Source organism: Gobius niger, assembly GCF_951799975.1.
Source record: "Gobius niger genome assembly, chromosome: 18".
Lineage (NCBI taxonomy): Eukaryota > Metazoa > Chordata > Actinopteri > Gobiiformes > Gobiidae > Gobius > Gobius niger.
The window spans coordinates 24403664-24417566 of record NC_136869.1 but is presented as its reverse complement, the minus strand read 5'-3'; the positions used below and the strand labels follow the sequence as shown (position 1 = coordinate 24417566).

At 44.7% G+C, this 13903-nt stretch overlaps 1 protein-coding gene across 1 annotated transcript in view; it reads right to left on the bottom strand.

Annotated features, from left to right (window-relative positions):
- The window catches only part of cdh19 (cadherin 19, type 2), an 88221-nt gene that overhangs the window by 13796 nt on the left and 60522 nt on the right, over nucleotides 1–13903 (bottom strand). Inside the window, exons 8-10 of the mRNA XM_079575999.1 lie at nucleotides 9073–9326; nucleotides 2368–2504; nucleotides 92–213 (exon numbers count right to left, since the gene is read on the bottom strand). Coding sequence (XP_079432125.1) covers nucleotides 92–213; nucleotides 2368–2504; nucleotides 9073–9326 — 513 coding nt within the window. The remainder of the gene's footprint in view (nucleotides 1–91; nucleotides 214–2367; nucleotides 2505–9072; nucleotides 9327–13903) is intronic.

Below are 13903 nucleotides of genomic sequence, written 5' to 3'. Positions count from 1 at the left end.
TCTTTTAGTGCTATATTTACAGTCCAGAACAAGGACACAGTAAGGTGCCGGAGGTTTATGGCGGACAGTCACGGCGAGCAGCAGAGCCTACCTCTCCGGCCTGGGCGCCCTCGCAGATGAATGGCTGGTAATCGCGGGCCAGTCGGGGCGCGTTGTCGTTCACATCCAGCACTTTGATGAACACCAGCACCGAGGAGGAGAGATGGAGCTGCACTGAGGGAGGCCACACACACACACACACACACACACACACACACACACACACACACACACACACACGCTTATACACCACTGCGGCGCGGCACATGGATCATAGCGCGCCGTCAGTATCATACTTAGCACTGACAAATGGGGCTTAGACTCCATCCATTCGCGGCGATAGTGCCAACAATAAGCGCTGATGGGCCAGAGCGACTTGTTATAGAGTCGTGAGCGGTGGTTAGTGAGCGCTGGGCTTGTCTTGTGGTGAGATGCAGATGCCCCATCAAAGGTTTAAGACCAGAAATGCACGGTTGGATCTTAACTAGGTTCTATGTAAAATTCCAATATGCAACAAGAAGAAATGAGATAAGATAAGATAATGCTTTATTGATCTCACAATGGAGGAATACACTTGTTACATTCAGCTCTCCCTCGGCTGAAAAAGACTGTTTTTGCAGCTGATCAAAAGTTTAGGAAAAGGCCAAATCTGTGCAAAAATGTGGATTCAGTGTCATTTCTGTCAGGTTTTTACACGTCATGTGTTCCTGATGCAAAGGCACAAAAGAACAGGACCTCTCATGACTTTTGTTTGGGTCTTCCACTTTTTTTGTTCCATAACCCCACAGGATCTTTTAGGGAATTCAAAATGTTTTACTGCGTCCCACCTTGGCAGTGCATCAGGAGGTCAAGACAGAGTGAAAACATGACCGAAAATGATTCTGAATCCCCACATTTTAAGACAGATTTGGCCTTTTAAAGGAATAGGCATACATACTGAGATATGCACTTACCTCACTTTAGCAGAGTTAATATATCCCCGTATCCCCGGAAGTGAGCGGGGGGAAGTCTTTAGGAGTTACTGCGCGGACGTTGTGCTCCTCGTATCATTACGCTTCACAATATAGTCCCCCTTTTTATCTGCTTATAAAATCGACATGTTACATTTCTGTGTAAATATACTTCGCATGAAAACACTTCACGTAACTTTATTTAAATAGGGAACACGTGGAAGAGCTTGGTAGCTTCTATCGTGAGCTTTTTTGGAGCTATATGACATGTGGGAGAGGCTGCGTATGTGCTCCGTTTGCGTGACAGAGCGCACGGACAAAGACCAGACGGGGATATATTAACTCCACTAAGGTTAGGTAAGAGCATATCTCAGTATGTAAAAACGGTGGCCTATTCCTTTAAAGGCATGTGGTCCTACTCTTTTAATCTTCTTGTTGCATAATAATGTTCTACTCTGAACCTTGTTTAAGGGACTATATGGAGTTCAAAAAATTATGTATTTTTCCCCCTACATGTTCCAGCAATGCTCTAATGTGTAGAATGAGCCCAGACCTGTTCATCACAACTGCCTCTAAAATCCTGCACTGTCACTCAAAAAGGTGTTACTTCAGGTCTGAAGTGCCGTCATGCACAGGCTTAATATAGGGTAAGGTGCAGTTACACACATGACCTGAGGTGGCAGTAGTGAGAGTAAAATGGCCAACTTGCATCTAGCCTCTTTAAGATCCAACCATGCAAAATGTACATTTTTAACCATTTTCATCTGGTCTTAAACTTTTGCTTGGTTGCATTTATGTTTTATTTATAATATCATGTCATAATTTCAGATGTATAACTATCAAAATAACTTTATGGGAAATGCACTGTTTTTGAAAGAAGTCTCCAAAAAGAAAAACCTGGCAAAGTTGTTCAAAATGTGCATTACATGTGTTCATATTCATTCACGATGTGTGGGAGGTGTTGTGACAGCTAGAAATGAGTCAGGCCAAAAGCTCTACCACCTCCATCAGCGTGTGAAACGGGAGAAAACGCTTTTGTCTGACTGAACACATGCAGGTGTAAGGAATAATATCAACGAATGAATAAAGACCAATATGTGAAACGGTAAGGCAACATCATGAAGCTCTAGTCTGTTTACTTTTAAAACCAGTGCATTATTTTCATCATACTATTTTTCACACCAGTTTTCTTCAAGTTGCTTTCGCCAAACATTGAGCAACTTGTAATAAGAAAAAAAAATAACACATCGAATCTACCTGTTCCAGACTGAACCAGGATTTTCTTGTTAAAAATGCCATGTTTTTTTTTGTTTTTTTTCCCCCGCTGGATCCGACACCCTCTGTAAATTGGCTGTGTTCATTCTTTCTCCCCTCTTACTCGTTTCCGTGGCTGTGACCGTCACGTTGTGCCAGTCGGCGTCCTCCCGATCCAGCGCCTTGACGACGCTCACCGTGCCGTTGTCGGGGTCGACTCTGAAGGCCCTGGCGCCGTCGCTCCTCCTGTCGATTGCGTATCTGGAAGAAAACCGAGGCATGTTTGTTGTTTTTTTTCTGTTTTTGCGTGCACGGCAGACACCACGGGGAGATTAATTAGGCAAACCGCTCTGATTTCTCTTTCTCTTTTGCTTCTTTTGTTGCTCGTGTTTTTTTTTTTTCCTTCCCCCGGACAGACGTACAACACAGAGGCACCGGCGCCGGCAGTGACGAGGCGACGGCCGTCAAAACAAAGCCAGGTAAACACGCACGCCGGGCCGGGACGCTGTTCGTCAAATTGAATTTTCCTCCATATCGGACGGCGGATTTCTCCGACTTTAAAGGGAGCAGGGGTTTTAATTTAAAAGCAGTAGGGCAGAAAAACCCAAGCAGAGGAGAGCGCGTGCTGTTTCTGGAATAAGTAAGACGGCACGATGTTCCAGGTGAAAGTTACTTTGATTTGGTTTGTCGAATAGTGTTAAAACAACAAGGACAAAAGACTGTGCAGACTTCACTGTTTGCAGAGTAATTGGTTTCATCCATGGAGCCGTTAATTCGTGCCATAAATTATTAACTAAAATGAAAGAGTTTGTTCTTTTGCCGGGAAAACCAGAAAACTTATTTGAATTGCGATACTCTTATGACCCAAAGCGGCCGGGATGAGGATCAGCACCTCCAAATCTGAGGCCATGGTTCTCCACCGGAAAAAGGTGGTTTCCCCTCTACAGGTCGGTGGGGGGTCCTTACCTCAAGTGGAGGAGTTCAAGTATCTCGGGGTCTTGTTCACGAGTGAGGGACGGAAGGAGCGTGAGATCGACAGACGGATCGGTGCGGCGTCAGCAGTGATGCGGTCGCTGTATCGGTCTGTCGTGGTGAAGAGGGAGCTGAGTCGGGGCAAAGCTCTCGATTTACCGATCGATCTACGTTCCCACCCTCACCTATGGTCATGAGATCTGGGTAATGACCGAAAGGACAAGATCGCGAATACAAGCGGCCGAAATGAGTTTCCTTCGCAGGGTGGCTGGGCGCACCCTCCGAGATCGGGTGAGGAGCTCAGTTACCCCGGGAGGAGCTCGGAGTAGAGTCGCTCCTCCTCCTTCCATTCGAAAGGAGCAGCTGAGGTGGCTCGGGCATCTGTTCCGGATGCCTCCTGGTCAACTCCACTGGGAGGTGTTCCAGGCATGTCCTACTGGGAGGAGGCCTCGTGGAAGGCCCAGGACACGCTGGTGGGACTATGTCTCCAAGCTGGCCTGGTGACGCCTCGGGGTTTCCCCAGAACAGCTGGAGGAGGTGTGGGTGGATCGGAAGGTCTGGAGATCTCTGCTCAGACTGCTGCCTTTGTGACCCGGCCCCGGAAAAAGCGGAAGAAAATGGATGGAGGGATGGACCTTAGGTGATTCAATCAAAGTTTCTGACCCAGCTTTGATTAGTTGCCATTAGCATTAGCATCCTGCCATTAGCATTAGCATCCTGCCATTAGCATTAGCATACCATGATCAATAACACAATTGTGGAGGTTAAAACTAACTCAGAGATTAAATTCTCCAGGTCCTGTGCTTCAGAATGCCATGCAGCATGTGTCCATATTGACGGAGGTTTGGTGAAAGCTGTATTCAACAAACTTGTAGCAAAACAATTTTCATTGCGATGGCCTAGTGAGTTGTAGGACTCGGTTTAAAGCCCTGACCTCGCTCTTGCCAAAGCAGTCTCTACTACTTTATATCTCAAATATTGGCTCAACATATCGGTCGACAATAAAGATTTATTTAAAGATTTATTTCATTTTGAAGGTGCTTCTTTATTCTTCTTTTTCTGGTTTATAGTGCTTTCATTTAGAAGTCATGAGTTGGTATTTTCATAGTAAAAAACAACAACCCTTCCCACCTGTGCTCATAAAAGATAAAAAGGTTGAAAATGAAAGACGGCCCAGGTGCAGCCGTAGAAACAAACCCCCCGTCACACGAGGGCAGACCAAAAGAACCAAAAGAAAGCATGGCGTGGACGACACCATGCACACTCCAAGTCCAGAGTCAGAAAGAAAAGGATATTTAACCGCAAAAAAGATGGAAAAATAATTAAAAAAAAAAAGCTACACAATTACATTTGGGATCATTTAAAGTGATAGTCTGTAAGTTTAAATGTTTTACAGGTGTAATAGATTGTGTATATTTCAGCGCCTGGGTCTGAAATTTCAGGTAATAAGTCATAATAAATAATTATATTTTTTCAAAAGTCCCTCCCTTTGCTGATCTCATACACGAATCTTTGTCCAATGAGACGAGCTTTTCCTGTGAAGCGGCTTGTCAGGTCCTATCAGGAGAGGAGGGGGAGGAGCGTTCATTCATTTTCTAAACGAGGAGTGGCTTTCTGGTCCAAGAGGAGGGGAATCTGATTGTTTACTTTCACATTCCAGTCTGTCTCTTTGCAAACTGACAGACTGTCACTTAAAGTCAATACAAATCCTGATGGTTTGATCAAGGTAAATGCATTTCCACAAAAATAACGTCGGCAAAAAGTGGCTATTTCACAGTAATAATAAAGTAATTTAACAACTTGTATTATACTACATTACAAACACTGGTCTTTTAACAGTTGCCGATGTATAAGGAAGGACTCGAAGAACCATCCATCCAACTGGAGCTGCTACAAATCCAGTTACCCAAAATAGATGGATCAGTCCAGTATAACTCTGTGTAATGGCTTGGTGGAGGGCCGGTTTTCTTCATAGTCAAAAGACCAAGGGCCGAACCCTCCAATTGAAGCAATTGACTTTCTACATATGCCAGTGTTGTACATCATATACGCTGAGGAAAATTTTCATCTTAAATTAGATAAATTACTTAAAATCGCTTGAATAAAGAGTCAGTTTGAACTAATCTAAGATCAGTTAAAAACGCTTCTGCCAATCGAACAAATAGAGATCCCACTGGAGACAAATTAACTTTTACTGTAAAAAATATTTATTCATCACTTGAAATGATACAAAATAATCTGAATTAAGAAAAAAACTTGAACAAAACGTGCTTTTTCCATTGGCAAGAATAGGTTGTATCTGCTCTAAGGCCAGAACCAAATCTACTCAAACTTTACATTTAAGTAGATTTAAGTAATTTCTTCCTTTAGATCAGGGGTGTCAAACTCAAATACACAGTGGGCCAAAATGTAAAACCTGAACAAAGTCGCGGGCCACCATTGAACAAATGAACCTTTTAATATGGACCCAAACAAGATTTTCTTTAACATTGAATATGGAACAAGCAACACTTACTACTATACAATATATAACTTAATAGTCCAGATATGCAAAATCTGAAAAAAAAAAAAGTGTAATACCGGTGGTCATAGTCATTTGGTATAGCCTTGCGGGCCAGAGTTTGACACCTATGCTTTAGATGATTATTCTTTTAGGATTATGGCCTTAAAGGGTGCTCTGCTAAGACATTACAAGGATTGACAGTATTTTTTCACATTTCTAGAGTACTTTAACAGGCATTTGATCTCCGATTTGGGTCATAATATTTCTCAAAATCATCTCGAGGGCCAGAGTTTGATGATGGAGGGCCGGTTTTGGCCCCCGGTCCTGACGTTGCCTATCCCTGAACTATACCATAGACCAACACGAGGCCTCTTCTTACATTTTACAGAGGTTAATCAGCGATTCGAGGCGCCTCCCCGAGAGGACCCTGCTTTAAACATTTATTAGATTAGGACTGAAGTGTTATTGAACTGTTTTGTAAGACAATTGCCAAACTCCATTACCGTCGACATGCTAAAGCCACTTAAGCGCTATTGCCCCCCCCCCCCCCTGCTGTCATCTAAACTCGCCCAATTACGTCCCAACTTTTCCTTAACCGAATTGTCATTTCCAGAAAACATCTGTCTTTGACAAACGCCGCCTCGCCCGACAATACAGATGTACGGCCTCTGAGTAATGACTCGTATCTGGCACCGTTTGGTAACAACATCGGAAATAAGCCAATTTGACCCGAGGAAAACTTAATCATATTCTCGCTACAATCGTCGGAGAGCCTTTTCCAATAATGCCCGAGCGGACGCATTAATCAGCTGTCAGCGCCGGTGTCACCAAAGGGAGTGTAATAGACGCGTCGCCCGCCGATGATATGCAGCACCTGCCACTCTTAAAGCCGCGGCGAGATGGACTACAGGCTCCGGCGGCGCGGCTGTCTCCGCTCCGCGACGTGCCGCACTTGCAAATGACGGCAAATCTCAGTTCCATATGCCGCCCTGTATGGTGCGTTATTACACCACCCCCACGTCCCCGGCCGCGTCGCTTTGTGATAATGCCGCGGCGATAGATAGGAAAGCCTGCGAGGTATGAAATAAAAGTAAAAAAAAATGTCATGATTTATTCAGCGGGGCTCATTTCCTTCTAAAGTAATATGAGATAAATATGGTCATGTTCGGGGTATCCAGAGATCAAGGGTAAAAATGGATGCAGCGAGCCGGTAACAGTGTTGGAAATGGAATGATTTTTCACCGTTGGAAGGAAGGCGCCCCCGGGCAGGCTGTCGAGGGATGTTCCTATGCGCTCCTCGCCCCGCCACCGCCGCCACCTCCACCGCCGCCGCCACCGCCACTCTGGAGCCGGAGAGGTGGTGCCTGCTCGTCATTATCATACGGGCGGACAGGTGGCACATGCCATTCTTCCTGCCGTCTGCCGGGGGAGGAGCGCGGTGCCTGATGGGCCTGTCGACCGTGTCACAGTGTGTGGAGGTAACGCCGAGGAAGCACAACCCCCAAACCCCCCGTCCCCCGTCCCTCCCCCCCGTCCCTCTGAATCACAATGAGCCGTAACATTACGAGCGCAACGTCCACGGGGTTAACACTCAGTAGACCACAGTGTAACCCCCCACATGAACCGAGCACATCTTCTCCAGTTTGGCTTTACCCAAATCTAAAAGCTTCTTGAAAAAGCCTGGATGAAAGTGCAACAAAAATGTGGCAAAAAGCAACGTGACAAAAACGCGATGGAAACGCAACAATAGCGAAATAGAAAATAATGACAAAAACACAACAAATAAGTGAGGAAAACAAATAGACAAAAAAGCCACAAACAAGTGGCAAAAAACAACACAGCAGTGACTCACAAAAGAGTGACAAAGGCGTGTCAGAAAAGCAACAATAACACAACAAAAATGTAACGGAAAAAAAACAACATAAAAGTGAAAATGCGATCGGTTTAGGTGTAGAGTTTAAAGAGGGGGTATTCTGCTTTTTTCAATCACATAGCACCAGTCTATATCACACTACAATGATGACCAAACCTTCTGTTGGTCTGTAAATGCAGTAAATTAAAATAACTGCCTTGTATAAAACTGCTCTCTCAAAATGGCTGCAGTGAATGTCTTGAAATAGGCCTCTGTCTCTTTAAGAACCTCTGACCCTTTCCGACACGCCCCCTCCACACGCTGTCTGTGGCATCAGTGGGGAGGGGGCTCTGCTGAGGAGCAGTGGTTGGTTACTCGGCTGGTGACGAAAGCTCGGAGGCGTCTCCAGGAGGTGGGGGCGTTCCTAGGAGGACTCAGGCAAACCTATCCCTAAAATGGCCGCCATCAGAGTTTTTACAGATTACTCAAAAATACCTGAATGTGACAAGGCAACACTTCAGGCATGTTTTTAAAGAGAGAATGGCATAATGACATGATGTAAAGCTTGAAAAAGTCAATTTTGCATAATACCCCCCCTTTAAGTAAAGGGTGGGGGTCAGCTGGACAACAAAATAAGGCTCAATAGTGACGTGTCAACAAAGAAAATAGAAATGTCATTGGCCTGTGGCAGAGTTTCACTGACCTGAAGTCGTGAGCTCCAGGACTGTCTGTTCTTGTTCATTTCCTATAAAAGTGAACTTAGACCTGTTTGAATAAGCGTTTTTTTATAGTGACTCCATGGTGAACAGCGAGTTCCTGGTCAATGATACTTACTGCAGGTCATGAGCTTGATGGATGATGTAAATACCTCAGCTGAGGAGACACCTGTGTCTTTGAAGGTCGGCCAGTTTGTCTGGAAACTAAAGGCTCGCGTTCATTTGATGAACCGCCGCAAATATGAGCAGGTCTGCCAGAAGCAATCGTCTTGTCTATTCACCTTATTCCGGAAGCTCCCGTGGGCGGTACCCCTTCACTATCATTAGTATTAGTTTAGGACTGCAGACGTCAAGAGAAAATCATTTCTACACGGACACAAAGCCAGTTTTTAAGCCGCGCAGAGAAACAGTGCAGTGCGGTCTCCAAAAAGAGGCAGGGTGGATAGTTTTCATTGAAAACTGTTCCCTGTCCTACTTTTATACTTATACTATGATAAGATAAATAAATGAATATAAACTTTACACAATGTAAATACCTCACTGGAGACTTTTTCTGCATTTGTTAAACGTAGGTGTTTTAGTGTTGATGCCAAAGGCTAACCTGAATTTGACGCTAACAGATGTTAAGACAGCGGCACAATCGGAATACATTTTCTTTCAAACACACTCAGCCTTTATTACAACAGAGACACAGCGTTTTGCAGCGTTTTCGTTTAGTTCACATGTTTTGGCCCTTTCTATGCCTGCTGTGGTGGGGCGGGGGAGGGGAGGGGACACACACATTACCTGATGGGACTGTCCGCTATGTCGGTGTCTCTGGCGCTCACACTGCCCAGCACAGTCCCCGGGGCGGCGCTCTCCGGGATCTTCCACTCGTACGTCTGCTGCTGGAACACCGGCGGCTCGTCCACGTCCTCCACCACCACCTTCAGGGTGGTCCTGTCCGAGAACTCGTCCAGCGGGAGGAAGCGCAGGTCCACGTGCTCGTTCACCGCCTCGGCCGCCATCACGTAGCGCCGCTTGGTTTCGTAGTCCAGCGGCTGGGACAGGAAAACAAGTATGTGTCTCGTAGCCTCCACATAATCGAGAGGAAGATAAACAGTGCACAGAAGAATCGAATGAAAATGCCATGAAAATACAGAAAAACTAAATATAGTTTGCGGTAACTTAAAATGTCCTTATTTTATAAAGAAAAACACCGATTTTTTTTTAATGAAGATAACACTGAATTATTCAGAAATGCAGTCCAGACATTGTTAATGTTGTGAAGCCTGTTCTAGCTGCAAACGGGTGATTTTTAATGGAACACCGACATAGGTGTGCAGAGGTTTATAACGATACATTTTGTTAAAGGGTCATTGATGATTAGAAAACCCTCGTCCAATAATGCTAGCACTGCTGAAAACTGTTAGCTACAGAAGTGGATCGGGTGACCCCAAAGCTTTGAGCGGAGGTATACGCAAGACGATCTATATTTTATTCTATTGATCAAAATGAAGCGTTTGCCACTTAAATAAACACTCACATCTGAAAAAGTAACAATTATTTGTACTTAAGAGTACAGATTACTCAAGTAGGACCGTATTATATATTCTAAGAAGTACAATTACAGTTACTCAAGCATATGTACTTGAGTAAAGGAAACTGAGTACTACCCGCCTCTGCTATTCAGTTTAATCTTTTTTCAATCTGAAATAATTCCAAGTATTCCTGCTAAGTACCGAAGTTCCCCCTCGACTCTGTACCCTTTACTGCATTAAGGCGATGGAACATACAGCACTAAGTCAATAGTTTATTAGGCCCGAGCCGGACGCAGTCCTGGCAAGGGACTATTGTTTTTGGGTGGTTTCTTATTAGGCCCGAGCCGGACGCAGTCCTGGCAAGGGACTATTGTTTTTGGGTGGTTTCTTATTAGGCCCGAGCCGGACGCAGTCCTGGCAAGGGACTATTGTTTTTGGGTGGTTTCTTATTATTATTATTATTATTTTTTTTCTCCGGAAAGGATCGCGTTTTTGACCCGCTAGACGTGGGTGAAAGCTCACCAAAATTGGCGGAGGCAATGGGGCAGCGAAAAAATTTATGATATTGGACGAATGGGACACGCCCACAACAAAATGGCTCCACAGCGCCCTCTGGAAGCGGACCCCAATTCAAAAAAATCGGGGCGTTTTTGGGCGTACGCCCGAATCACTCGGCACAGTGAGAGGGGACATCAGGACAAGCCCAAAACTCACTTGGAGCGCCACGCCCACTCGCACAGGGAGGCGGCCATCTTGGCTTCAAACCCGGACCTCGTCCAAACTCATTTTACGTTTTAACGAACTAGTCCCTGGTTTTTCATCGGATTTAGCTCACATTTGGCACAGCGCGTCTAGACATATTGAAATTCAATATTTGCCCAGCGTTTCTCAAAAAAGTTTCACCGTCTCCGCGTAACGCCGCGTCAAAAAACGCGTAGATTTCGCGTTGTTTCCAAGAAAGCTCACGCTCACAGGCATAAGCCCACAGAGCTCATATTCATGTCACTAATGCGCCACCTGAAACTGAACAGAATGAAGCCATTAATGTGTAGCCTGCTCCATGTATAGCGCCCCCTAGCCATACCTTGAAAACTGCACTTTTGAATCTTTTTTATACAATGATGCCAGTATGTTCTAGACACTTTTGCAAACCAAAAAATACATTATAGTCATGTCATATTTTCTAAGATGTGGGCGTGACTTTGACTTTTCATTGGTAATCTGTATGGACCTGTCTTGTTTGTCAACAAACTAGTCCCTGGTTTTTCAGCAGAATAAGCCCATACCTGTTTAAACAGACTCTCCTGACACGGGGCTACAAAAAATACCTGACTTTTTTTCCACTCAGACCCCCCCGTTTCGAATGGCGCCCCCCCAAAAACACGTTTTGTCATGTAAATTTGACACCACCTCGCAGGCACGCGCTCTATCCAGTCTGGATCATACTTGGCTGACAGAAGGCCACTTACAGTCTGATTCCATAGAGATCAATAACTGCACGGTGCTCATCACTATAGCGCCCCCTGCCTATACCTTGAAAAAATTATTTTGTCCGATTTCCACGAAACTTTCCAGATGTCTTCTACTCATCATAACAAACCTAAAAATATATTACACCATGCCTCTATCTCGCTCCGTTCTCCTTATATTTAGGCCCGAGCCGGACGCAGTCCTGGCAAGGGACTATTGTTTTTGGGTGGTTTCTTATTATTATTATTATTATTTTTTTTCTCCGGAAAGGATCGCGTTTTTGACCCGCTAGACGTGGGTGAAAGCTCACCAAAATTGGCGGAGGCAATGGGGCAGCGAAAAAATTTATGATATTGGACGAATGGGACACGCCCACAACAAAATGGCTCCACAGCGCCCTCTGGAAGCGGACCCCAATTCAAAAAAATCGGGGCGTTTTTGGGCGTACGCCCGAATCACTCGGCACAGTGAGAGGGGACATCAGGACAAGCCCAAAACTCACTTGGAGCGCCACGCCCACTCGCACAGGGAGGCGGCCATCTTGGCTTGAAAGTGTCTTGTAAGTGGCTTGTAAGTGGCCCGCCCATCCTCCGTGAAAATAGCCAGAGGTCTTAGCCTAGCAGCGTGCTGGCCTCTGTCAGAGGCCTCTGTCTCCTGAAATTCGCCAATTTTCCAAATTTCTCCCTTTCTTCACAAAAGCCACACTTTTGGACTCATAGGTACTTATACTACCCCTATGTCACAGACAGAAGCTTTAATTTGGACGTTTTTGCCTCCAAATTCACGTTTTTCTCAACAGTACAATCACAGGAAGTTTAGTTCGTCTGTTTCCTGTCCGTCTCTCTGTGTGCTCCTCGTACTATATGGGTCTTTCCAAAATATTGCTTCAATATCGAGGGTGCTGCAGGGCTGAAACCCTCTCTCAACGTTTCTTTGGGCAGCCAGGAATTTACCCTGATTAAATATTGATAGAATATATTATTTTCTATACTGTAAATCCATTTCCTGCAAATACACAAGTGCGGGGTATTTCATGATATCAATTTCAAATCCCCTGCAGTAATCACTCAGTATTAGTAGCTCCATTGGTAGAGAGCTGGGTTAGTGTACAGGAGGTTGCTGGATCAAATCCCAACCAAGACTCATTTTCATTTGTTTTTCTTTTGGACTCCGCACTTTCTGGTAACAACATGAATCGTCGCCGATGGTTCCAAACTCATTAGAAACAGGAAAATTACCCCTCCAGTGTGTTGCCGGGATCAAATTTCAGCCTTTGAATTTGGAGTACCCAAGCAGTCATCAGGCCCATGTTTGCATGGAATTACAGCTCAGTGATAGCATGGTCGTCTCAAGTGAAGGAGGTTGCTAGTCCAAACACGACCTTGACACTTTCATATTGCCTACACCTTTTACATGGGATGCTGCATACATTGTCACAGCCTATAACACGTGAGTAAGGGACATTTTGCAGAAGTTTCTGTGCCTGTGTGGCATCATAGCTTGAGCGTTGGATTCCCAACCATTAGGTTGTTGGATCAATTCTGACTTTACCTTTTTTTTTTTTTTTTTTAACCGCAAATATGGTCCCACCCTCATGAAAAACGCTTCAAAACATGCGTCACTAAAGAGAAAGAAATGGGTGATAATAGGGAGACAATTGAGGAAACACTGGGGAATATGTCGAAAACAATCGGGGACATGTTCAATTCAAGGTGGGGTGGGGGGGGGGGGGGGGGGAATCTAAACTGTGAATCCGTTTCCTGCAAACACACAAGTGCATGATCTCTCATGACATTAATTTCCAATCTGCTGTTTTATTCACTCAGCTGGAGTAGCTCCATTGGTAGAGAGCTGAACTAGTGTACAGGAGGTTGCTGGATCCAATCCCAATGTTCGCTCTTTTATTTCCTTTTTCTTTTGGACTCAGCACCTTCCAGGAAGAACTCACTAAAAACAGGGAAATAACCTCTCCTCCAATGTGTTGCTGCGACCAAATTCCAGCCTGGGAATTTCGAGAAACCAAGCCATCATCAGGCTCATGTTTCAAGTGAAGGAGGTAGCTAGTCCAAACACAGCCATGACACTTTTATATTGTTTTCACGTTTTACATGGGCAACTGCACACATTGTCACAGCCTAAAACACATGAATACAGGACGTTTCATGAGATTGGTTGTGCCTGTGTAGTGTTACTGCTTGTGCATTGGCTTGCCAATCATGACATTAATGGATCAATTTTGACCTTAGCTCTTTTTTTTTTTTTTTTTAACCGCACCTATGGTCCCGCCCCAATGTATGGGTGGGGTGCATGACCTGAAATTACCTCTCTCCTCCAGTGGTGTGCTGGGAACTAACTTCTGCTCAATAATTTAGACAAAAGTAGCCCACATCGGGGTCTAACTACCATGGAGGTACAGCTCAGTGATAGTGTGCTTGTCTTTAGTGGAGGAGGTTGCCAGTTCAAACATGGCTGTGACACTTCTCTAATCCTTTCTCTACTTTTGGTCGGCATTTTAATAGAATTTCTGATACAGTGCAGTCTGTCAGTGATTTTAACAGTTTATACAGTGTTAAGAGTTTCTGCAATATCAACATGTTTGTACAGTTTCTGCAACAAAATAGGGATTA